A 27,461-nucleotide genomic window follows, 5' to 3' on the forward strand; every position below is an offset into this window, starting at 1 on the left:
TATTTTCTGGCGCTCTTTTTTAAATACCACATGGGAATCATTTCAGTCAGTAAAAATACGGAACATATCATTTTCTCTTGGCTTTCTCCTTGCCATTTTTGCTTCACACATACTCGATTTCCCAGCAAGTTCTTCCTTGTATGTGCATAATCATGGTTCTGATTTAACGTTGTTTTATTTTCCCAACAGTTACCTCACTCCACGTTCAAAAGTTTAGATTTACATGGCTCGATTCATAATTCTGCTGGTGATTTCCATTTAGATGTTTTTCCAAAATATACCATAAATGGGTATTGGAAAACTACATTGCAGAAGTCTAAAATAATCAGGACACAATAAAGCCTCTCCGTTTTCCTTTTTTATATTTTTTAAATTGTAAAAGGAGTATATGCTACATGAAAAACATAACCCTGCATATTGGTATAAGATAAAAAGTGAAAATACTTGAGGTCATTCTCCTTAAATCTCTTCCATAGATTCGCACACTCCCCTCAGATCCCTGCAAATAACCATTAGCACCTCCTATGTGTAGTTTTTCTTACAAAATGGATTAATAGGACACTTAGCATGTGACTCATCATGAGAAGATCTTTTAAATAACAGAATTAAACATGATCATGGTGTAGTACACATGGACACAGAGCCAGTTTGGGGCTTAATTTCCTACTGTAGTTTGGTAAGGAGGCCTATTACAGTCACTGATGTGACATACTTTGTGTCATAGTCACGAAGTAAAATGGCAACTTCAGGCACCTGATTGTAAAATGATATTTTGGATATGACCTATCCAATGCCAAGCCACTGGGCAAAAACTGAAATTTTTACTGATTATGGAGTTCATCAAGCCATATGAAGGCAAACTTCATAACACTGGGTAAGACGAGAAGCTGGGTTGAACTCTATCTGTTTGATCCTGATGTTCCATGCCCAATGGGCAGGGTCATTTCATGCGAGCTCTTAGTTTTTTTTAGCACCTATAATATTTTAGACCTAAAGGGTTTCCAAAGGTGTATGTATTCCTGCCTCTTTCACCACTGATACAGTTAAAGGTGAACCTTTACTTTTTTTAACCTGAATATCTGCTTCAAGATGAGCTATTTAACGTTATAGCCATGAGCTAGCCAGCACTGAAGGGTTTATCCATGTTTGTTCATGGCCTCAATAAAATATAATTGGCCATCAAGCCAGCAATTGTTAAGGTCTAGAGCCAAAGAAACTTATTATATAGACCATTATGCTCTTTGTCCCACTTAGCATTTTTCTGCATCTTAAAATGAGAATTATTCTCCTCTCTCTCAGGGATGCTGGGTGATAACTTCTCAGATTTAAAGACCGTGTGATTAGTTTTACAATTCACATATCAGAGGCAGCTGTCTTACTGACTTCCAGACAGAGGAAATAAAGACTTAAGAGTTCTAGGAAATAGTGGTAAAGCACACATCTCCCTTTTGTTGCCCTGGGAATTACATTTTGGAATTTACAGTCACATAAAAGTAGAAATTCAGTCTTATGTAAATTTTAACAAGCCGTGAAGTATTTGGGATGGTTTTCTGTGTATTCAAAACAGCATGTTATATACCATGCTAATGCAAAGAAGCCGTGGTTTTATCGAATAAAGTTATCTCTCTGCAGTGAGTAAGGCAGAGATCCAGGACTACAATTGGGGTCACCACTCAGCTACACTTTTCTAGTCCCACGTAATGTTTAGGCATCAAGGATATGCAAGTCCTTCAGAAAAGTCTTTCAAAACAATTTGGAGGAAAAGAGGGGGCTGATAGTGGATGATGTATAGGCTGAGCACTTTATAATGTTTGCCAAATATCTGAAGGCGTCAGAGAGTCTGTTGTGCCTACTTGCATTTTTATAGGGTAATGTTAATCAATTAGCTCAATTATGCTATAGATAGTAAGTAATTACATTCATCAGAAGCCACAGCAATGTGATTAATGGTACATTCGAATTTCCAAATGTAGCATTTCACTTGGCACTTAAACATGGCTCTTTGAAAGTATTTTTATTTTGTATATGAGACACATGGTTGAATCATAATTTATTTCCCTAAAAATAATCCTATAAGGAGAAAAATAAAGAGTTTTATATGATGCCTTCTAGCTCTTCCTACAAAAATGGGTACAATTCAAGTTTCTTCTTTAAACGTTTTCAAATAAATTCTCAAGAAACAGTATTTTAGGCTTCAGAGTTAAATCTGCTGTATGGAAGTTTTAGGGAAGCCAGTTAAATTCTTAATAATTGTGGAGCACCTGCTATATTCATGTTCTGAAACTAAGCTCTGTAAAGGATAGAACAGCAATTAAGTGACTAGCTGTGTATCTAAGAAGATGTCACAATAATAGGGCATTTGGCAAGTTTTAAGTGAATACAGTCTGAAGAGGAAAAAAAGATAATTTCCACAAAAGAAGCACAAAGAAAGTTCCATCATCATATTTCAACAGAGGGATAAGGAAGATAAAAATCCATCCAAGAAGGGCTGGATTATAGACTATACACAGAATCATACGGAGAGATGAAGGCAGGAAAGTTACTCGCAGACAGTCTTTTGGATGAACATTGGCCTCACCATAGAAGGGTGCCCAAAAATGCTTGTTGTTGGGCATTTAATCAGCAAACATGTACTTAATGTTTCCTAGATGCCAGGCTCTGCTCCCTCTTTGACACAACAAAAACTCTGGACACTTTCAAGATTATCAGCAAACCTCCTTGAATTTTCCACACACTGTGAAGTTAAAGTACTTCTCATTGAATAGGCTATTTATTCCATACATTTAAAAAGTTGAATGACTGTGATTTTTGGGAAAAAGTGCATCGTCAAATGTGGAATATAATTGTTCTCTAAAATCAACTTACTGATTATTAATATTTTTGTAAGTAATTAGGAAGTTGATTAATAAGGGTTCTTGCTTTCACCAAAAGCGTTTCTCTTTTATCTGATGTAGTGATATGGACATAAACCATCAAGGAGAAGCACTTTTGCTGTGTGAACGTCCACACTAGAAATAACTTGGCAATGCGGTGGGCAGCGCATTACCCTATGTCTCTACCCTGAGCCATTCCGAATCATTCCCTCTCCTAATCTTGTGTCCTTGAGATATGGATTCTTACAACAGGGACGTTCTCCCTTCTGACAATACAATGGCTGAAGGGAGAAGAAAAAGAAAAAAAGGGGAAGGAGTTCTGCATTTCTGAGGACATAGTGCCAAAAGAGAAAATTTAAACTTTAATTTATTAATGATATTCAAGATCAGTAATCATCTTTTCTTAGAAATATTTAAAGGCCAGTACTAAAGCTATAGAAAAAATCATTATTTTGTTCCTAGCCCCATGATTCCTAGGGTTCTTTAAGCCTTCAATATGGAATTACTGATGAGTCAGGTGGAATCCATTTCAAAGAGGTTTGTTATTTTGAGATCAAGCTATGTTAAAGAATCGTTTGCATTTAGAAAATGAGCAACACATTAAATTTTGACTGGCTATCAAATAGCTTTTATTATTATAGCAGCTCATCATTTAAATAGTTGTTCTAATTCACTTTAAATTCTAGGACATGTTTCTTATTACATTCATCTAAGTACAGATAGTTGTCTAAATTTTACCAAGGAAAACTCACAGAAGTTTCACCTGTTCTCATCCTCTATATACTGTATTTTAGCTCTCCTTTCAAACGTGAAATTTTAAATAAATATTTTTAAAATGTAATATGTAGGAAATGGCTTTTTGGTAAAAAGTGAATTTCAGGCCAAATTGTAAAAGCACGATGATTCTAGACCCAGTGGTCTAGAATAACCATCCCTGAGACTTATGTATGTGGTTGGATCCTACACCCTCCACACACATCCTAAGTGCCTGCTTGCCTTCTTGAAGATTCTCTGCCCTATCTTGCTCTGCTCTGCAATGGGCATGAATATTATATTATGACCCACTATTATTTATGTACTAAGCCTTTCTTTCCAGACATTATCAAGCAAATATTATTTGGAAAAAGGAGGGACAGATACCTTCCATAGCCAAATAGTTCTTTCCTGAATTAAGCCACATAGGAGTTTTGGTTCCTACACTGAAGTCCAACCTTACTGAATTTTATACCAAGAGGATTAAATATAAGCCTGGGAAGTTGACAACTGTTCACTCTTGAGGATTTATATAAATAATCTGAGAAAAGTGGGCTTGAAACGGCACTGGAGAATTTCAGAAATTCATTATAACTTTGACTTTCCCCCTTCCCAACCCCTCATATTGTTATTGTTGTTGCTTCTGCTGCCGTTGTTACTGAACTTAAAATTTCCCATTCAATAGTTACACTAACTCAAAACTTTCAATTAGTTGTCTTTCACAATTTAAGAAAAGTTGGAGGCCATGTCAGGTTCTCATTGACTTTCTTCATCTATGTCTTGGTTATCTACATTTTTTCATGCATTTTTTTTTTCTTACAACAGACAGAATTTGATGTATAGTCCAAATGACTATTAGAACAGTGAAGATAAGTTGTAAGCATTTGTCATTTATTACAAAAGACCTCAGCAACAAAGTCTTGGCATCATATTTGGATTATACTCCTAGGACGGTTTAAAGTCATGTGGTTTAGTGGTAAGAACAGAGAGGCCAGAAAGGTACTTGACTCAATGGTTGGTTAGGTACATTGAAGGGCGACTCATTGCCTGACCTCAGCCATCCAGCATGGAAGCCATGATGTGGAAATGATGCAGTAGCAGGGGAAAAATGGCACTGGTGATTTGGTGGGAAGCTTTCTGGGATAAATCCATTACTAAATCATCTCCTGTGACATTGTAGGAGAAATGCCAATACACATTGTGAGGGGTGGCAGAATCCTCTCTTGACCGTCTTTCAAAGTGTAAGAAAAATGCAACCATAGCATGTCTGGAAATAGGTCCATAAAGTCACTAAATTATTCAAGAGACTTCTGTAGTCTTTCATCATGGTTCACATCTTGTTACCAGTGCAGGGACTCTGTGTGAAGAAGGGAGAGTAGTGTTCCCTTAGTTTTCCAAGGATAGATGTAGAGAAGACATAAAAACATCTGTTGAGCTTTCATAGTTATACTCTCATAACATAAGAGAGTTTTAGAGCCAGGTATTTTAGAGGTCATTTATAATTTATTTTACTGAAAGAGGGAAATGATCAATTCAAGTGCTAAGTTCCTTATCCCGATGGGTGCCATTTCTAAAAACATATGTGAGGATCATTTTCAATTTATGGATAAATCACTTGGTAATACCATGAGTAACCTTACATGTTAACCCTTTTTTCATCTTTTTCCTTCTTAATATAAAATTGGTACTTGAAAAATTGTTTACTTCCTTTTTGACACAAATATCATTTCTTAGAGGTTTTGCTTAACGTCATGTTCTCGTCATTCACACGAAGAGCCATGCCATTAATGGCCACACTGATTTCTCACACGCGCTGACTCTGCATCAAAATGGCTTTTATTTTTAAAAATTAAGGAAGAAATTTAGTGCAGTATAATGCTTCCTATGGCTTAATCAATACAAGAAATATTCTCTTGTCCTATACATTTAAGGAGGTGACATTCTGGTTAAACATATTAGAACAGAAACGCAATGTATGACTACATTCAAATATTAGCATATAGTTTACACTGGGGACTCCTCACAAGTAAATTATTGGTCTTGTGTAGACCTGTGTTAACTGAGAATATATCAGCAGTAGAAATCGTCAGGTTTGTTGCCTAATGCGGAGGGGAGGGATCAGGCCAGGCTTAGACTGCAGTCCTGGTTACAATAGTTTTACCAAAAGACACGATCTTAAATGCAACGTTAAGCTAAGGGTCCCAAACTCGAGTGCCTACAGGCCATGAGGGAATACATGAAGCAGGCTAGACAAGGAGACAAATAGAAGCAGTGGGCAGGATAGAAAACTGGGAAAAGTGAGGCCCATCCAAAGGCTACGGCCACTGCTCAGCTTGGGCAGTAGTTTCCATGTCAGAAAGTGGGATCAGTATGGCCAGATCTTGAATTTTCCAAAGTAAGCTGGTAACCAGGGCTTTTATGTAAAAATCTCCCAATTTTTAAATGCTGGCAAAAACTTCAAATATTTTGAACCACTTTTGGCAGAAAAAAATACAACTGTAGGACCCAGTTGAGTCCTAGGCTGCCTGACTGTCATTTCCTTAACTCAGTTCTCCAACTTCAAGGGGCCAGTGAGAGCTATACTGCCTGCGAGGTATTACGACATGTTTGGCTGATAGGAGTGGGAGATCATTTTGATGTTAATGTAAATGCCGGTTTAAGGATTATATTTTAACTTTGAGCAATGCGCACTCTGGCTCCTAATTCAGAAAGATTTCCACAGGTATAATTGAATAACAACAGGTCAGACTATCTTTTCTTGACTGTAAAACAATAGAAGGGAATGTGGCAATAAATATCTGACACTTAATTTAATTTTCAGCAACATGATACAAGTAGAAGATGTGGATAGTAATGTATCAAACAGCAACAAATCCTTTTAGAAATCTGTTTACAAACCAGACCAGAGATATCACCAGCTATTGAAGGGAGGGATTGGAGAGTGGGCTCAGATGTTCCGTATTTTCCCCTTAAGTAGGTCAAGAATTATTTTCCATGCTGACTGCAGTGCTTATTTCGTGCTTACTATACAACCATGAAAATTTGTCCATGCCTCATCCTATTTCACAGAGGCCTGATAAACCCAAAGCCACATACCTAAATAGATGTCACCTTTTGTCCAGTCTAAGCCAATCACTGGAGTATCTGTCTAAGTTATGTCTTTCCCTAACTGGTGTGCACAAGTATCTTGGTTGTACTGCTATGGACAGTCAGTCACTCCTGGGACAGACCAAAATTGGGAAAGGTGCAGAGGTCTTGCCCTGAAGCCTGTCAGTGAGCCACTGCCCCCTCATCTCTTTGTTTTAACACCAGTGCAACCTGGCATCTGCCCTAGTTCAGACTTTCCTATTTCGTCACATAAACTGCTGACATTCCTATCTACACTGAAGAACATGCCCGTGTCATCTCCTTTTGTGAAAATAGTTTAAATTCTGTCTTACTAGGTCTCACACTATGTATGGCAGTTGCAGAGATCATTCCCAAACTGTGTGACACAGAATAATAAGTGCCCTATAAGAAAATGCTGCTGTGCAAATGTAAGTGTGGGAAATAATGTGTACGACCCTCCGCGAGAGATCGGCACCGCGCGCTGGGAATGTACAGCTCGAGGAGTTCTGCAGTGAAAAGGCCACATTGGCTTTGCTCAGCCCAGTGCTTCTCAAGTTTAGTTGCCATTGTAAATCTCTTATTTGTAATCCTGCCTAACATACTGGGAAACTCTAGAACACAGCTGGGGAAACACTGATATTGACAAGAGGGGATGCTACTCAAGACTTCTGAGTTGGGAATGACATGATCAAACCTGTCTTTAGAAAAGAAAATGGCTACAATGAGAAGGATGATTAAAAGAAAATATATAGGCTGGGCACAGTGGCTTACACCTGTAATCCCAGTACTTTGGGAGGCCAACGCAGCAGTATCGCTTGAGACAAGGAGTTTGAGACCAGACTGGGCAACATAGACCCCCATCTCTACAAAAATTTAAAAGAGAAAATATACAATCATTAGAATTTAGTGATGGGCTGGTTATGCCCATAAGGGATAAGAGAAGTTGAAGATGAATATCAAGCCCCCAATTTTATCACCTAGGCGGATGATGATGTTATTAACATGATGATAAAGTCAACTGGAATAGTATTTGAAAGGAAAGGGAATGGGCTTTTTGTTGGTTGGTTTGTTTTTTAGCCCTTAGAAGGACATATAGAAGAAAAAATAATGATTTTTCATTTGTTTGATTGTTAGCCCTTTCTCATGCAAACTTCCCATCACAACACTTGCCAAACCATCGCCTCTAAGCTCTGTAAAGGCAAAGAAGTTATTTCACTTTTCTGGTTAACCTAACTACCTAACACAATATCTGTACCCATTTACAGTGTAAATAAACAAATGGTTGCAAACAGGTATATGGTTGCAAAAATCAAATGACCTTAGCTAAGTCAAGGGGAATAAAGAGTGCAGGTGCAGGTGCAGGTGGGGTGTAGCCCGTCAGACTGGAGGCAAGCTGACCAGCAGGCCTTAGTAAGCACAGGAAGAAGTAGGATGCCAGGAACAATAAAAACAATAATAACGTGCAGCCTGAAGGATGCTGTCTTTGTTATAAATCACAGCTGTCTTCTGCCCTTATGTCATTCCTCTCAAGGCTCAAGTTCAGAGAAAAGACAACCTAGTGGGTCAAGGTGAGATCAGAGCACCTTGTGGGATATGCTCTGGGAGGTAGAGATGTTCCCCATTGGAAAATCAAGGTACAGTGATCACGACAAGGAGAAAGAGTGTATGTGTCAGACCCACAACGATGTTGCCTTTCTCTGCAACAGAGTAAAAGTTCAGGCTTTTATACAAAGACTTGACCTTGGCAATGGCCACATGGAATCAGCCCAAAGAGCAGAGTGGGGCAAAAATGGAACATCAGGCATTTTTTAAAGGATTGGTTTCCCAGTGTTGGCTTCTGTTTTCTAGCTACATTCAAAGCAAAAGCAATGATATGTTAAAAAAAAAAAAAACAAAAAAACTGAATATTCATATTTAGCCAAGATATCATCACTAAATTAAGTGGGTGTGAAAATGGTGCCAAAATTCTCTTCAATGCTCTGTTTATAAACCATGTCATAGGCGATATCATCTAGTGAGAAGGCACAGCTGTTTACTTCTGAAATGAAATCTGAGGATGGGAAATGAGAGACAGGTAGATCTTTTTGGGTGCACCATCTGGACTAAGTGTGGAGAAAGAGGGGCTCTGATTGAAAATAGTCTTTCTTTTCCAGTTAGCACTTGAGGTTAAAAGAAGAAAAAAGTAAAAGCTTATTTTTTCGGTCCAGTCATAGGTTTATCTGAAAGTGGATGATACAAGTCATTTTATTTAAAAACACAAAAACCTAAAATTTTAGAAATGAAAAAGGCTTTAGGACAAAAGCCTAGAAAGTTTACTATTTTGTCCAAAGTCACTCAGCCCATCAGTGAATGGACTGATTCTTGAATATAGACCTGCTGGTGCCACCCAAAGTTCTTCTCACTTGAGCACACAGATGCACTCTGCCTAAGAGAAAAAAAGAAACAGCTTATCCATGGCAGTCTACACTCGGTGCTCATGGGCACTGAGAGAGAAGAAGTGAACACAAATTCAAAACTTGTTTCTGGAAATATATTCCTTAATGCCAACCAAAGCAACAGGGATGCCAATTTTAAATGCTGCCAAAGATCTTTTGATGCAATCTAAGTAGCAGATCTCCTTCCCAATCTATGGTACCCTGGCAAAAGAGAGCAAAGTCAGATTATATGTCTCCTTGTCAGTGTTCTTGAATACTTTTCAGTGGCCTTGAAAAGTTGTGGAAAGGAATAAGGGTTAGACAGAGAAAAAGAAAGTGCAATGCTCTTTTCTCTTGTGTACAACATCAAATCGGTAATTATAATGTTGGTATTTGCAACATGCCAGTAGGAGACCCAGCAAAGTTGAGACATAAAGACGATACTGTTTACTGTTCTGGAAATTTACAGTCCTGCTTAGGTTGAAAAGTAACCATGAAAAGATTTTTTTAAAAAGCATATGATATTGGTTAAAACTTGGCTTTCTTAACTTCCTTGGCATTTGAGACTTTTTTGTGGGATGAAGGGAGATGACAGAAATAGGATAATTGGAACCTTTTGTAGTTGTGCACAGTGGGGATTTAAAAATGAAATAACCAGTGTTGCAAGACACAATGAGCACAAAGAGGTCAGTTGTGGAAGGAATGGGTGTGCAGGGAAGGAGGGGCTGTTTAACCTAATTATCCATATCCAAACCAAGTGGGTCTTCTGGCCACTCCCCTCATGTTTGAAATGTCCTATCTCTTTCACTGCCACTTTCAAAGCAGCTGGTGCCTTTTTTGTGCCCCCACTTCCTCCTCCTAATGCTCAGTGCATGAACAGCTAGGGCCATCCTGCACCCCCAGAAAATACACTGAGGCAACCCAGCTTAAGACCATCTGCTGAACAGAACTGCCTCCTAGTCAAACTTACAGCTAACACCTACTGAGCATTTACTATATCCCAGGCACTGCACTAAGCACTTTACAAATATTCTCTTATTAAGCCTCACAACATGTAATGAGGTAGACACCATGGTTATCCTCATTTTACAAATGAGGAAATTCAAGTTCAGAGAGGTTGGATAACTTGACCAGAGGCACCCAGCAAGTTAAGTGGGAAGGCCAGGAATCCATCCCGAACCAACTGACTCCAGCACAGTGGTCTAACCCACAGTGGCAAACACCACACTCCCAGCTTCATCCTTGAAATGTGAATTCTCAATTCCAAATCCTTGGGGCTTTGCCTAGGTGACCAGCTTGTCTCTTCTGAGATGTCATTCTAGGCTATTGAAGATCATAAGGGCTTTGTATCTCTTCCGGGCAAGTGCAGTGATGGCTGCATTTTAACAGAGACAGCCCAGAATAGAAACGGCCCAGAAACAGAAACCTAGGCTTGTACACTAATTCAAATACTGGAGTTTTCAGACAAATGGAGAAGTGAGAAAGGGTACTGACTGAGGTTCTTCTAAGCAAGTCAACTCAGCTTTTTTTTTTCCTTTCTTGATCTGAACAGCAACCTCCATCATCTGCCAGGAGACCCCTGGCCCTGAAAACCACCATCAAAGAAATACTGGACTTAAACACTGGCAAGAGAAGGGATTTTTGCCTTCCTCCCTCCCCAGGGACCTTTTGGCAATGTCCAAAGACATTTTTGGTTGTCACAGATGGGCACAGAAGGGAGAGAGCTACTGGCATCTAGCAGGTAGAGGCCAGCCAGGGATGCCATTGAACATCCTTGCAGTACACAGGACACCCCCTGCCACAGCAGATGATCTGGTCTAAGATGTCAACAGTGCCGAGTTTGAGAATACCTGATGTAGACAATAACTGATGAGACATGACAAGCATGACCAGGTTTACAGAAGTCCAAGCAGAGAAATGGCCAATGAAGAGGAAATGATGTGAAATCACAGGTGGGCGGGGCAGGTGGAGAGGGAAGCCGGGAGATGTGCGGCACAGCGTTTGATGGATGGTTGGCTTTACTCACGGTTTTCTCCTCGGTCTCCTGAGCTTGTGTCATGATCCAGCTGGTTAGCTAATTCCACCTGATGGAGTACACGTTAGGAAAAGAGAATATTTGGTTTTATAAATGAGACCTCCGTCCAGGATAAAAGATAACCAGCACTGGGAGGTGGTGCCCCCGAGGGTACAACTGTATGATTTTCTGCCTAACAAAACTATTAGGTGAAAGAGCTTCTGCCTCATTGTTTCTCAAACTGCGGTCTGCACAGCATCTTTGGTGAGCGTCACCTGGATGCTCTGTAAAGCCAGATTACTGAGCCTCCGTCAGACCTACTGAGGTCCTGGATAGGGCACAGGAATCCATATTTTTAACAACCTTTCCGTGTGATTCTTACACACCCTGGAGAACCTCTGCTCTTGGGGTTGTTCTTATAAGAGTGGCTTTCAAAGTCCTACTATTGTCAAGGCCCCAACTCAAGTTGCAGTGCTTATATGAAGTCCTGCTTGAGCTTGACCGACACAATGCCCTCCTTTGTTTTTGAGTCCCATAGCCTGTATTCTTCATTTGTCACTTAGTTTCAGCCCTCTTGCCTTTCTATAGCTTGTTTTATGTGTACCACCATCTCCCCACGCGAGCTGTGGGCAGGCTCTCTGTCCTAATCCTCTCTTTATCCCTGATCCCTGGCGCCGCACAGCACAAGGAATGTTCAACAGAGTCAGAGCCTCTTTGAATTTCCTCCCCTCCTCACAAACCAGGTTAAGCAGGTATGGGTGCCCTTTGTAGAGCTATCCAATCCTGTTTCTCTGCTATCTCAGTTCTTGTTTACCTGGCAAGGTGTGACAGATAGCCAGAGGTTAATTTGTCCTTTAATTGGGGACCTTAAGCTACTGGACATCAAAAGGTCAAGAATTTATGGCAGTATGCATAGCTAAATAAAGGAAATCCAACAATTAATTCTCTGCAAAACACAAAGAAGCTCTTGATTGAAAAGCCAAGACCCTGCCATTATTCTCCAATTTCCATAATGCAAGGCATTAAATGCTTAAAATATTGTGTTAGCTTTGCCTCCTTCTGGTGTAGGCCTTAAAAGATACAAATGCATTATGGCACCATTAAAGAAGTGGTTTGTGGGGTGGACTGGGTCCCAGAGATTGCACCTAGGCTAACAGTCTGATCCACTACCAAGAGATTGTTATTCAGAATATCTGGTTACCTTCATGCTCATGGGTTGGCATTTACATGACATTTTGTTTCCTCCTCAAAATCGCTTAGGTAAGAATGCTGCATTGCCTTCAATTTGTAAAGACACATTCTTCTGCAGCAAAAACACTGCCACAAGAATAAAATACATGTAATGCTGATATTCTATAAATTAACCAATGTTTCCAATAGAGCTTCACAGATTTCAAAAACCTTGGTCTCTTGTGCACAATGTGATTTTCAGGGTAATTATGAAACAGTGGTGACATTCATATGGAAAGGAAGGTAATTAGCAGTTGGAATGACTACAGAAGGGCAATTTTAGGTGCTTGTTTTATTTTAAAGGAAATAACTCTGTTCTGTAGTTAACTTTGCCAGCAATGGGAAGCTGCAGTGGGATCCAAGCCAGCAAGCAGGGAAGATGCCTCTGTCTCTAGGGGGAAATGCTGTTGGGCAACAGTCCCTATATGATAACAGATAATAGCATTGATTCAGAGTTCTTCAGCCCCATCTTCTGGGAGGCTGTATCTGTGTGTTTTCCCCTGATCATTTGTGAAAGAAATCTTCTGCTTCAGCTTAGAATTCCTTGCAGATTTCTTTAAAAGACAGAGAAATAATGAAAATTGTTGGAGTTTTGGAGTTGATTATTTTTTAATGGGAAATGAATCCTGTATTCTAGGTGAAAACTTAGCTGCACAACTTTTTAAAGAGCATTACCAATCCAGCTGTATATATTAGTATGAAAGATAAGTTTAGAAATCCTATGATAGCTGTGGTATTTTTGTTGTTGTCATTGTCATTGTTGTTGTGCCCTGGCTTCTGAGGATGGAGGCAAGCGGGTGTGAGTTAGAGTGTGGTCTCTATAAGAATGAATGTTTTCCCTTAGAGATTTCCCATTTTCAGCAACAGACCAGGCTGAAGCTGGAAATGTTAAAATACCCATGACATCTGAAGACTGTTGGATGCCTTTAGTGTAAAGCATCAAAAACTTCAGGATGGGTGATTCCCTAAATACCCAACAAGAAATTAAGAAAAGAATAAACTCTAAAATCAATGTTCTTTATTTCCTAAATATCACATTATGATACTTGTTGGAAGGATACACAAGTATCTCTGGACTGCAGTGTTTTTTCTGGAGGTGGAAGTCCATGACCAATGATGGTCCATTACTTCACTTCTTGCTGTCAGATTCTCATGTGGGCTCACTAAACTCTGTAAGAAATGAGTTCCTTACTCACACCCCCCATCAAATTCTGAGGAAGTGATAATTTTCACCTTCTGAATCTTGCTGAAATTCAATAATATACAAATATCATTACAATTTGATACATGTCTGAAAGGCTATGAATAGGCTACTATAAATTATTTTAATACAATAAAGATAATTTATGCCTATGCATATTTACACAAACAACAAATACAAATCACACACATCATCCACACACAACAAACATGCATCACACACTGCATATCACACACACACACACACACACACACAGAGTCTGTTCCTATTGTTGGCTTACCTACATTCTCTGTCAGTATGCATAGCTCCCTTAATTTTCCATGAAGTTTCTAAATATTAATATTTTGTACTAAAACCAGTGCTATTTGGATTACAGTTTAGCTGACAGGAAAACCCATTGCATTCCACAGGCATTGCCCACTGGAAGCTCTACGTTTAGAAATAGGAGGTTTTGTTGTGTTCATTTAAACTCTCCCAGAGAAATCTAACCTCTCGTTGCTAACTTGTAGCTGTTCAGTTGAGTTGACCTTTCTAGCAGGAAATAGTGAGTGTGAGCACTACTAACTTTAGGAGACCTTCTGCCCGGGGCCAGGCTCAGGAGATACCACAGTGAAGGAGGAAGTAGCTTCTTGCTGCCTCCTTTAAACAGGGAGCACAGCGGTGAGTTGAGCCTGCAGAGGACGGTGGACCAGCCTTGCTGTTCCTGTGAGATAAAGACTATGCAGCAAACCAATCCCCACCCCCACCCCCAGCAAAAGGAAAATCTATGGGAAATGGAAGAGAAAAGATAAAATGAGTTTTCTAAACATTCTATAAGAATAAAAAAGTAATCACAGCAAATGCTGAAATGCTCAACAGGTAAAAAAACAACTGGAACAAAGATAAGAGGGACTAAAGAGGTGGTAAAATAAAACAGGTGCAAATGAGTAGGAAGTGCTTTACCACTTGCTCAAGTCAGTATCTGCGGCTCCAAGTATGACATCCTGTGTACTTGTCTACATCTTGACCACCAAGTTCCTAGTTGCTCTAAATTCTTAATGGTATTTTTTAAGCCACCTTGATTCAGTGGATTCAGATGCATTGTCAACAAAAGCCAGGTTTCTGCCCCCTGGTTTCTTGGATTTAATGATGATGTCATTTGCATATTGGATAGCCTACATAAATGAACACACCTATAATTGAACATTTTAAAACATAATATAATTGAGCATTTTAGAAGGACCTTCTCATAGCACGTTGCCTTTTTTCCTGTATTTTTCTCCAACATTATTTGTCTTCTTCTCTTCCAACTTTGTCAGTATGGTTCTGCTATACCATTCTATTTCTCATATTTCTCACCTTAATTTCACTGCCAGTTTTTTCCAGTAAATGATCTAGAAACCAACCTTCTATTTCCTCCCACTCATTTGCTGTAACCTGGATCCCACCTCACTGCTCAGTGGAAACAACACTCAAAGGCCAAGTGTCTTTTTCACCTACACCTTCTTCTCGGTATATTCTTCATGTTAAAAGTATTCTTAAAAGATACATACACACACACACACACACACACACACACACACACACGAAGTCCACAATAAGGCTCTGGTAGACAGTGCTTTAAAGTTGTCCGACCAAGACTCTCTAGTTATTCAATCAAACACTAATCTTAGTACTGCTGGGAGGGGACTTAGCAGATGTAAGTTAAGGTTACTAATCATTTGGCCTTAAAATATAAAAATTATCCTGTATTGTCCTGTTGGAACTGGTCTAATTACATGAGGCCTTAAAAGCCAGAGCTTCTCCCCGAGAGAGCAGAGATGCAGAAGAAGAGATACGTTAGAAGGATAAGGCAGAAGTGAGAAAGATTCAAAGTGTGAGCGGCATTCAGTGGCTGAGAAAGGGACCATGAGCCAGAGGATGTGGGTGGCCTCTAGAAGCTGACAATGACCCCTGGCTGACAGACAGCAGAGGAATGGCCACTTCAGTCCTACAACTGAAAGGAATAAATTTTGCCAACAACTTTGCATGAACCTGAAAACATATTCTCCCCTAGAGCTTCCAGAAGGGACACCACCCTGCTGACACTTAGATTGCAGCTTTGTGATTATCCAGGCAGAGAATTAGCTGAGCCCTGCTGTACCCAGATTTCTGCCCCTGACAAAATAAATGGGGGTCTATTTAAGCCACTGACTGTGTGGTGATTTGTTACAGCAGCCATTGAAAACTAATACAGATTACCAGAACTGTTTGTCAAGTTTCTGACATCTTATTATTCAAATTCCTATTTCTTCTAAAATATGGTTAAGCTTCCCATCTTAACTATTAATAACATCCAAACATCCTGCCTCTTATCCATTGAAAATTAAGAACTTACTTTCTGTGACTGGACACCGTGGGGCCAGACTTTGAATACGTCTATAAGAATGTGTGAGGTTTTGTGTTTTGCATGTACATGTATATGCATGTATGTATATACATAAATACATACTTTTATAACACCTGACAAATACCACTTATATTCAATAAATAATAGTTTACATATATGCACATATAGGAAACTTAACCATTATATATAAGCATATATGTATTTTTTCTCAATTCCAGGGACTAACATATTATTTCACAACCACTCTATATGTTAAGTGCTCCATTCTCCATATAAGAAATTGGCAGAGAGAAAGGTCAAATGCCTTGCTGGAGGTCGTCCAACAGACAGTTGAAGAGGAATCAAACACAGGTCTGTCTGGATCCAAGACTGCAAGATCCTTAGTTTTCAGCTTGTCTGTCTCTTACACTGAATACCTCTGGACATTACCAAGTCCTGCATCCGTCTCTAACCAGCACGACCCCCCCCTTAACCTCACCGGTCCGGGTCATCTGGTCTCTGCACTGCCCTGGTAACTCTCCGCCTTTATCTCAGGGTTTCCTAAATTGCCTTCCTTCTACCATATGTAAAGGAACTTCAGGACTTTGTCCTCAATTCTCTGTTACTCTGTTCTCCAAAAATTCAATTTGCTTTTAGAGCTTTAAATTGAGCTCTTTCCATGACTTTCCACTCCACATCTCCAGTCCTGGCTTTTTCCTGAGTTCCAGGCACACATATGACGATGGCATTGGACATGGCCCTTTGCTGATCTTCTGGACACAACATCCAATGTGTCTAAATCGACATTGTGCATTAAACCAAGGGAGGAAAATGCTCTCTTCTTACCACACTGTTTTTCTTAGTCATATTATCCATATCCTTGATGGCCAAACACAGAATCCTGCTGGCATCTTTGAACCTCCCTTCTGGCTAAGAGCATGGGCTCCAGAGCTAGACCCCTGGGTTTAAATCCCAGCTCTGCTACTTACTTGCTATGGGACCTTGAGCCACTTGCTTACCCTACCTAGACCCCATATCTTCCTCTGTAAAATTGGAATAGTGATAACAATAATAACAATGCTTAACTCACAGGGTTTTTGCACAGTTTAAATGAAGTACTATAAGAATTTAAACCCGGACCCAGCACCTACTATTTTCTCGATAAATTTCAGGTATCATTTTCTATTTAATTGCCAGATCTGTATTTATAATCTCCCTGAGATCTGTGATTATGTTTCTGTTGCCTCATTTCCTGCCTTCCACCACTCTATTTAATATCTAGATTAATGCAAAGTGTTGCTGGATCATATTCTCTGCAATCCAGCCTGCATGTAGCTACCAGATGAATCTTTCTAAAGTGCTATTTTAATTATAATTCAAAAATCCCTTAGTGGTTTCCCAGGGCTTTCAGGATATAATAGAAACTTTCATTATCTTGGCATTCAAAGCCTTCCATGAACTGGCTCCTGGCTTTTATTTTCAATTGTTTCTACCTCGCCTCTTATTTAACCAGTGGCTATTGACAGGCTGGATTTCCAATTTTTTCTTAAATGTTCTGCTTTGACCTGCCTCTAATAGTTATGTTTACTATGTACCAGGCAAGGCCGTGTGTTGACATTTTAAATGTCATTTCATTTATCCTCACAACAACTCCGTAAGGTAGCAACTATGCTGTCCCTATTTTACAGATGAGAAAACTGAGGCCTGGAAAGGGTGAGTGATCTGTTCAAAGGACACAGAGGTAGGAAGTGATGGACCCAGGATGCGAATCCAGGCCGACTCCACACCCTGTGACTTTAGCCACTCTATCTTGATGCCTTCTCTCTGCTACTTTCCTTTCCTAGAATATCCCTTCCCCTCAGTGTCTGCCCTGTCCTCATCTGCTTGGTTCCCACTGTTGTTCAAAGTCTACCTTAGGTCTGTCTTTTCTATAAAGCTTTCTCAGACTCCTTCAAACTGTAGTGAACTCTTCTGTCAAATACGGCCTTCTTAAAACTAGCAAAGGTGTTGTGTATTTCTCACAAAGCCCAGAACTGCTTTGAGTACAGTACTTAATAAATTCTGATCATTTTTGGTATCAGATTTCTTTTCTAATGAACTTGACAGTGACTCCTTGTGGTGAAGCCAGAATTGCTCTTTATCACTGGTTCTTGCCTGTTGTCCTACTCAGAGTTTTAGATTGCCAACACTTTTCTGAACCTAAGCAGAAAAGGAATTTGTCGGAATGGTGTGTGGGCATCTCACAGAATGCTGGAGAAACAGACTTGGTCTAGGAACAAGGAAGGCAAAGCTCAGTAGAGGTCCCAACAGTGCCATCCCACGGGACACTCCTTGCCCTTTTACTGGGTTTTACATCCTTTGCAGTCAACACAAGCTCTTTCTACCTGACATCCCATGTGCTGCCTAGTGGTGCCTCCTTTTGCCAGTTTTTCAGGGAGTTGGGATCAACAGCTGAGGAAATGGAGCAATGAGTCATTCTCGGATTGCAGAAGTTGAGGAGTGGGAGGGACTCCAGGACAAAGAACTGTGGTTCCTAAAGAGGAATAGAGGAAAATATAGACGCAAATATTAGAAAGAGAGGAAGTCACGGTTCTCAAGATCATTAAATGCTTTGTTAGAAGACAGTGTGATTGTCTTCTAAAACTGTGAGTCGGGGATTTAAGGTTCCCTTGGTGGGAGGGTCCACGGATGGTCTTCAGGCGTTTGTGACCCCTGCATGCTCATTTTTTGATGGCTTACATTTTTCTGATGAGTGGGTCTATAGCTTTTATTAGATTCTCAAATGAGTCCATGATCTAAAAAGGATTGCAAAATACTGTTATTAGCCATTAAAATATAATCTGACCCCAGGAAATCAGGTGACCCAGAGGTAGACTCTCAGAGCATCATATAAGGGAAAAAATTAGATCTGAAAATTCTGCATGTACTATAATCAAACAGATGCCAAAGAGTTACTTAGAGGGTGAACTCTGTTTAGAGTTTAAGACATATGGTGGAATTTCTCAATATCCGATGACCATGGATCAAAAGGACTTGTGCTCTGTGGAATCCTTTGGTTTGCCTACTTCAGCCAATTACAGATAACGACATAGTTCACCTCCCCCGTTGTCATTTTTATAGCATCTGGCTATTTTACTGAGAGTTTTGAAAAGAAGTCTCCATGCTTAGATAAGGAATAATCAGAATCCCTTTTTACCTATCTGGCACAAATCACCACATGACAAAGTAGAGATGTGTGATTGGCTTAAGCCTCTGGTATACGCATATGTTCCAACTGACTCTAATTACTATGGGGGAAAAGGGAACCATCTAGTGCTGTGGCCTCCAGATATTTCTCATCTCCCTCACCTAGTAAACTAAACTCACCTAGTAAAAACTAAATGTACTAAATGTCCTCCCACATTCTATATTTATTTATAAATTATATAGTTCTTATCAATAGCTCGTATTTCCGAGTGCTATATATATGGGGCAAGGTTCATTGTTAAGCACAATAAATGTAAGTTCCTCATTTATTCTTTCATTTGTTGAATTTAAAGTATAAACCGAGAAGCTTCTGCATGCCAGGCATTGTTCTAATCACTGAGGACACAGTGAATGAAGCAAAATCCCCACTCTCGTGGAGCTTAGAGGCTAAGAGAGGAAGGTGGACCATAATTAAAATGACGAAGTAAACTGTATAGTTGTGTCACATACTAGTGAATGCTATGGAGAAAAATAAGACAGAAAAGACCATCCAGGAGGGTTTGAGGGGAGAGTTGTACTTTTAAATTAAACAGCCCTAGAGAAAGTACGTCTAAAGATAAGGGAATTGACCGTTTGGCTCTTTGTAACCATTTGACATGTTGACTGAAGGTGTCAATGTCTGTGTGTATTATATGAAATAATAGTGAAGCATAATTTCTTTGTTTGGATAACCAGTATAAATAGAATTCTCATATTTTCTCCTTGTACCCTAAGTGATTAGCTTGGGCACCCCCCTTGGAAGGCCACTAATTTAGTCTACACTTAACATGAACAACTGCTTTAAACAGAATTCTCAGACCTTGGCCAGGCGTGGTGGCTCACGCCTGTAATCCTAGCACTCTGGGAGGCCGAGGTGGGCGGATCGTTTGAGCTCAGGAGTTCGAGACCAGCCTGAGCAAGAGCGAGACCCCATCTCTACTAAAAATAGAAAGAAATTATATGGACAGCTAAATATATATATAGAAAAAATTAGCCGGGCATGGTGGTGCATGCCTGTAGTCCCAGCTACTTGGGAGGCTGAGACAGGAGGATCGCTTGAGCTCAGGAGTTTGAGGTTGCTGTGAGCTAGGCTGACGCCACGGCACTCACTCTAGCCTGGGCAACAGAGTGAGACTCTGTCTCAAAAAAAAAAATAAATAAAAAATAAATAAATAAAAAAACAGAATTCTCAGACCTCAGCTATATTATTACCAGTTTACCTTTGGGATCTGGCCAGAATTAGAAAGTTTGGATGGCTGTTTCAGTGACAGACATGAAGCCCTATGATAAATCAGCTCTTTGATTCAATCTTGATTTGGTTCCATGGGTGATTTTACATCATATGGTTTATGTAGCTATGAGCAATTCTCTCAAACACCCAAAGGCATTTTGTGTTTTTGTCTTGCTTTAAAGCAGGTGATTAGGGAGAATGCATGCAAAAAAGCAGTGTCTGAACAGCTGGGAGTTACTTACTCACAGGAAGCGGTAACTTGTCGGTTTTCCTTTCCTTTCTGTTCAGTTACGTTAACATAGCATGAGCATTTCCCTTTTTACCAGAGAAGAAAGATTTGTTCGGCCTGGTGAAGCTTCAGAAGAGAAAAGTTTAACACAATTGAGACTTTAAAATATTTTGTGACTCTAATTACAGAAATACAATGAGCTTTCGAGGAAAGGTTTTTAAACGGGAGCCCAGTGAATTCTGGAAGAAGAGAAGAACAGTGAGGAGAGTAAATCAACAAGAAATCCACAGATTTAGTTCTGTAGGTATCCGAATATTGCTGTTTGCTTTCCATCTTTTCTTCTGTACTTTCTTTTAAGAAGGCTTAGATCTAGAGTGGTATCCTAATGTAAGTTACCGGGCAAAGTCTTATGGGGAACAGAAGATTCAATTTGGTTCGTAAATAACCTCTTTTACTTACATCATTATTTTTGAAGTCACCTTGCTTTCACATTCTATGTAACTGTTTTAAATCATATTGATAGAGGATTTCAATAGTTACAACATTATTAGGAAATTTGGAATTCACCTATGGTACAAGTTGTAATTTCTGGAGCAGTTAATCTCTTCATTAAAGAAAAGCATGTAATTGCCCAAGTTAAGATCCCAATTGATGACTCGTATGTAGTTGTACTTTTTAAAAATATTACTGCTCTATTTTATCATGTGCCACTAGTTATTCATTTTAAAAACTCTTAGAAAGAACTATCCAAAATATGAAAGAAAAAGGAACTAAGTATTCAATTAGTAGAGCCAAGGAGGACTGTAAAAATGGACCTATTTTAAAGGTTCAAAAGATTTGGTTTTGTTTTACTGTTAAAAATATCTCTGCCTTGTTATTGTCTGCAAACAAAATGAGAGGCCTGCAAACAAGTACTTCTTGTCGCACTCTCCATTTCTATCTGTAAGAGTACTGACAGTTGGACATCAGAGCCGATTGCTAGAGCATGTCAGTGACTCTCCTGTAATGCACAAGTCCTGCTTTGTATGATAAATGGCTGCAGCAGCATTATTGGGTAGCTTCATTTTACAGGCTGGTTCAAGCTTTGCTTGCTTTCTTCGGGATAGGGTTTCTAAACTTCAGTACTATTATTATTTGGGGTCTGAAAATTCCCTTTTATGGAGGGCTACCCTGTGCATTGAAGGATGGTTAGCAAATTTCTGGCTTCTAGCCACTATTTTCTAGTGGCAAACCCTCCCCAGCTGTGACAACCAAAACCATCTCCAAAGATTGCCAGATGTCCCCTGTGCCGGAGAGTGATTGACTGACAGCCATTGTTATGAGAGGAAAGAATCTTTGTTCATATGAGTATCTTTAATCTAAAACCAGAAGCAGCTTTATATATATGTACATATATATATGAATAGTTTTATGCATATGAAAAACAAAATTAATGAATAGTGACTCAGCCTTTGACAGACCAAAACCAGGTACAAGTATACTGCCTCTCAATTAATAGTGGCTGTCTCTGTACTTACAATTATTTGGCATTAATTTAACATGAACCAGAATTTATTAGAGGTCTGGCTCATAGGGTTGGTGCTGTGTTATTGTTTGTTCAGTTTCCATCTCAGGCGTGCGTGTTCACCGTTGGTGAGCAAACACAACTGGGCCCCTCAACCATGTTCCCGTGGTTTGTAGCCTGGGTCTTTTCCACCCAGTATTTGGTAACTCGAATGTGCAGAGACCTGAGTCTAACGTCTTCCCCTTCGCTGGCCGGAAATAGGAGCTCAGTTATATCCTCCCTACTGGCCCTTACAGGGCCTCATCGGGTGTTTACTGTTAACCTGTTAAAAGAGGATAACGGTTTCAAAAATTTGTGTGGTTTGAGATTATTTTAACCTTTAGACCAGTCCAAAAAACATAATTTGCTTGCTACATTTCTTTCCATGGAATTAAGAATACCGTGGGTTATGTCACCTTGAGATTTACTTCTTTTGTCCAATAAAAGAGAAAACACACAGGAGAACCACATGTCTATCTTACACAGACCACACATACAGTATTGGCAAGAGCACCGTCCCTGGTATCTCACCATATAATGAAGCTAATCACTCTATGAATGATCTTAATTGAATTTGAATGTATTGCTACTGAGTACCATGGGAAAAGCAGCCAGTAAGGATGTGTGTTTCCCCACAGCATTCAGTAGCAACGCATTCAAATTTAATTAAGATCATTCATACAGGGACTGTCATCTTCCATGGGAGGCACGGGGGACTTTCCTGCTGCCGCTGCCTGCTTTTGGTCTGCCTAGGATAGGCATATCTGCTTTCACAAGTTGTCTCTTCTCTTGAGTACAGGATTGTTTCATCCCTCCTTAAGTAATATCCTGAGATGTGATTTTCATTTTGGAATCCAAGAAAGTAAAACGAGAAATCAGAGGACTAGGATTTGAGACCCATGTCTTGGGGTGGAGAGTGGGGGTCATTCTGTCTGACTCCCTCGCCTACCATCTATATGAACTTGGACAGGTTACTTAAATCACTCTGAGCCTCAGTTTTCTCTTCTGAAAAATACTCATAATAATACCTGTCCTGAGATTGTTTATTACGAATTAAGTTTGATAATGTACATTCTGAGTATGGTTTGAACACTGTAAGAAGTTACGAGAGTTACAAATATTATGTAGTATTATTAAAACCAAGTAAAATATTTCCAAGGGCAGGGGAAAAGGGACAGTGAGATTGGGTTTCCAGTGACTGCAACAATTGAAGCCACTGGTTTATAGGGAACACTTTGTTCCTGGGATCCTTTTTTGGTAACAGAATCACTCAGTCAACAGACTTCTGAATTGCATCAAGTTGAGTGCTGGGCAATCCCAGATCTCTCTCGTTGACCCAACCAAAGCCAACTTGAACTTTCCACATCACACTCAGCTAAGCTTTCTAAAATCTAAACCAAAATCCCTTATACTGGCTTTGGAGTCTATTCAGTAGGTGATAAAGAAGAAGCAATTCAAGTGACAAAATGCCCCACAGATGAAGATGAGTCCTAAAGTCGAGAAGGGAAAATAATAACTTCTTCTGAACTTTTGGATGTTCTCATATATTGTGATGAAAGGAGGAAAAAAATGACTGTTGGAGATAATTTATCATAGATTATCTGTTTTGATAATGATCATGTAGATTTTAAACTCAATAAGTCAGTTCTTGTTCTAAGGCATATTTAGAAAAGAGTTAATTTCATAGTAATCTAGAATGCTTATCCAGAACTCTGTGACTTCCTAAGAATTATACAACCCAATACCCCCTTGATCCAGATTGACAATTTTGTGTATTCTGTTTTATTCAAATTCTTTTTGAGGCTCTATATTTTACTCTGTTGGATTTTTAAATTGTATGAAATTTCTCTTATTAATCCAGTTTGCAAATGTATTGTCTAAGAAATGCCTTCACATATTTTAATCCACTTATCACAGACAACATATAATTGACAGAGGTCAATTGCGTTATGCAAAAAGTTTAAGGAAATGAAATTTACATGTTAGATCACCAAAGAGAACTACTTCCCTTAATTTTTGAAATCTGTATGGTATTCTGCAGTTGCTGGCTTTGTTTGTAACTGCCTTTCTAATTTTTTTTTTTTTTTTTTTTTTTTGTTACTAAAATCATTCAGTATGATCTCTGGTGCATAAGAAGTCAATAAAAAGAAAATTTCTTAAGTTGTATGTTCTAATTTAGAAAGATTAAAAACACGATTAAGTTGAATTATCATATCAATCATCTATACAGTCATAAAAATATGCAAGTCAATTTAAATAAATGTGATTTTTTTTAAGTTGTTACTGGCTTGTGGATCATTAATCTGCAAGATTTTGAAATATTTGGAAAACTTTGGATATCCATGAAACTTCATCCTCTCCTCTTTAAAGTGCCAATTAGCACCTTAATAGGAAAATAGAAATGAAAACTACAGGCAGAGGATCTAAGCTGAATGGCTTTAACATATCTCGTTCGTATGTCATTTTATATTGTATTGTGCTGTTGTCTTTCAAGTCAGTTTTTTTTTTTGGGCCGGGCGCGGTGGCTCACGCCTGTAATCCTAGCACTCTGGGAGGCCGAGGCGGGTGGATCGCTCAAGGTCAGGAGTTCAAGACCAGCCTGAGCAAGAGCGAGACCCCGTCTCTACTAAAAATAGAAAGAAATTATCCGGCCAACTAAAATATATATAGAAAAATTAGCCGGGCATAGTGGCGCATGCCTGTAGTCCCAGCTACTCGGGAGGCTGAGGCAGTAGGATCGCTTAAGCCCAGGAGTTTGAGGTTGCTGTGAGCTAGGCTGACGCCACGGCACTCACTCTAGCCAGGGCAACAAAGCGACACTCTGTCTCCAAAAAAACAAAAAAAAAGTCAGTTTTTTGTCCTCTAATCTTCCATGTTAATGTGAACAGACTCCCTGCCTGGTGATCTGTGCTTCATTATCTACTATTACTCTTTGTTTCATACAGACATTCAGAGGGTATTGCCTATTTAAGCCATTGTGTACTGAGCCCGTTAACTGAAAGGAAGTACAGGATGGAGTCCCAGGAATCAGGATGCTGTTTCCAGGAAAGATGAAATGAGACTGAATCAGGGTTGAAACACAACAGAAAGCAGCGATGAACATTACGTAGGAACAGGTTGAAGAAAGCAGAGAAGCAGGAGTAGGCAGGGGATCTGAACTCAATCCAAGAAATGGAGACGTGTACATTGGAACTCGATCTGCCTAAGAATCACAGGTGAACACAGATCAGAAGATTCTGGGTGTGAGCTGCAACAAAAGGGAGCTCAGGCGCCAGAGAGCCTCAGAGAGCTGCTTCCAAAGGGGACTTGGGAGAAATACTTGCAGTTTAACCAAGAATGACCTTACTTTCCTCCAGGCTGATGGTAAAGGGAGGGAGAAAACTTAAACCAGGAGACAGCCAACTCTCTGAACATGAGCTGGGCCATTTGTTAGAGAAGGGGAGTACCACCATGGACAGGAAGCAAGGTCATGGTCCCCACAACTCTATTTCCTGGATGATGCCAGTGGTACAAAACCTTTTGATTTTAAAGATGCCCTCAACTAATGACAATTTCCATTGTGGAGGCTGACACATGCATTATTAGCATTCATTATATGGTTCCCAAATCTGCCTTTTTGTTCCCTTCTCTTCATCTTTCCTATCCTCCTATAAATATGTTTTTGTCCTCTGTCCCTACCATTTGTGCCCTGAGGTGCGCCATGAGTTCGCACCAGCCCCTCGCCTTCTAATGGCCTTTGCTGCAGAAACTCACAAAGGGAGCAGAAGCAGTACCCTCAACTATACTCAGAATCTTCCCAACAGGGGGAGAAAAAAAGTTTTCTGTCTTCTGTTCCTGCAAAGCCATATTCTTTGCTGGTGGGGTGGAGAGGAGTGGAATGGACTGTCAGCTTCAAACTGAGCTGAGTTGAAATATCAGTTCTTCCATCAACTTGGCCAAGTTGCTTAAGTCCTCAAAGTCCAAGATTCCTCATCTATTAAAAACAAAAAAGCAATGATGATCTCTTCTAGCATTGATGTGTGTATTCAATGAGATAAGATACCAAATACTTATGATCTTTGCCATTAATAATGGCAAATAGTAGAAAAATAATAACTTATTACCATTTATGGGGTAAATTATAAAAAATGATAGTGCCTATTGTGGCTATCATTATTAAATTATTTGGCTTGACTGTGTTATTTCTACAAGAAAACACATAAGAATCACTCTTACTATAACATATATAGCAAAAGTGACTCTTAAGATGAAAACAGCAGAAGGAAGGAAGGTGATCTGGAGCCAGCAATGGCTTAGAGATGCCTGGTGTGTTCTATACTAGGGGTCTGCCAGCTCTTCCAACAGCACCAGGCACCTACCTCCTATAGAAAGCAAAATTATAGCATGTGACTGTGATTCATTGTTTGGTTTCCAGGTGTCCTGCTATCATAGGAGAATGATGAGTTGAATGAGTTAGGCTTAGTGGAAAATTAGAAATCCAGTCTGCACTGAATGCTTCCCCTTGGAACTAAGAAGGTACTTAAGTCCCCCATTCGCAGGACGCGTGGTGCCTGATGTACTTTTGACAGAATGAGATGGTATTGGGATGCATTGGTAACTCGGGAGTTTACTAAGCCTGAATTCCTACACTTCAAAGACAAGAGTCATTGGCTACAATAGGTCCTCCTTTAAGGACATTCAAATTCAAATAAACACAAATTGAGAAAGTAAAAGTCCCTTTCTCTAGGTGCTGCTCCTTGTATTATATCTCATTAGATTTCTTTAGTTGCAAGCATTAGAAACCTACTCCATTAAACAGGCACGGTCCAGAAAAGAGGACAGAAGGAACGATGGAGAAACAGGCTCTGGAAAGAACCGAGAGTGGACTTAGAGAAGCTCAGGACAGTGGAAAATAGAGGTGGTCTTGGTGATGGGAACTAATGGACAGTCTCACACGAGTGCAGCCTCAGAAATGAACAAATTCCAATCTTTTTCTCAACTTTTGCATCCCTCCACTCAAGATTTAGAGTTCTGGGGAGGGGAGGAGTTGAATGGGCCTCGCTGGGATCACATGCCATTGACCCCAGAAAAACAGGACTCTTTTAATAATCAGACCCACCAAGACTGCTCCTTATGGGAATGGGGAGAAAAATAAGTCCTCAAAAGGAAATTCAAATGCTAGTATTCACAGAAAGCAGGTTGGGTGTTGTGTAGGCCGAAAAACAACAAATATCCACTGTGTATATTCAATTTCAAGTAGCCACAGGTAAGAAAGCAAATAAAACAATAGGCTGATTATCATTATGGGAAGATT

General features: G+C 39.6%; 1 protein-coding gene across 6 annotated transcripts in view; it reads left to right on the forward strand.

The window, feature by feature from the left end:
• The window catches only part of DOCK10 (dedicator of cytokinesis 10), a 251,705-nt gene that overhangs the window by 73,535 nt on the left and 150,709 nt on the right, over positions 1-27,461 (forward strand). Inside the window, exon 1 of one of the 6 annotated variants that reach the window (XM_069466715.1) lies at positions 20,723-20,925. The exons of 4 other annotated variants lie outside the window; for them this stretch is intronic. In XM_069466715.1, the coding sequence (XP_069322816.1) occupies positions 20,821-20,925 (105 nt within the window). In that variant the 5' untranslated portion in view covers positions 20,723-20,820. Of the gene's footprint in view, positions 1-20,722; positions 20,926-27,461 lie in introns of those variants that run through there. One more of the 6 variants, XM_069466733.1, reaches the window with a different exon arrangement.

This window comes from Eulemur rufifrons, chromosome 1, assembly GCF_041146395.1.
Source record: "Eulemur rufifrons isolate Redbay chromosome 1, OSU_ERuf_1, whole genome shotgun sequence".
Classification (NCBI taxonomy): Eukaryota; Metazoa; Chordata; class Mammalia; order Primates; family Lemuridae; genus Eulemur; species Eulemur rufifrons.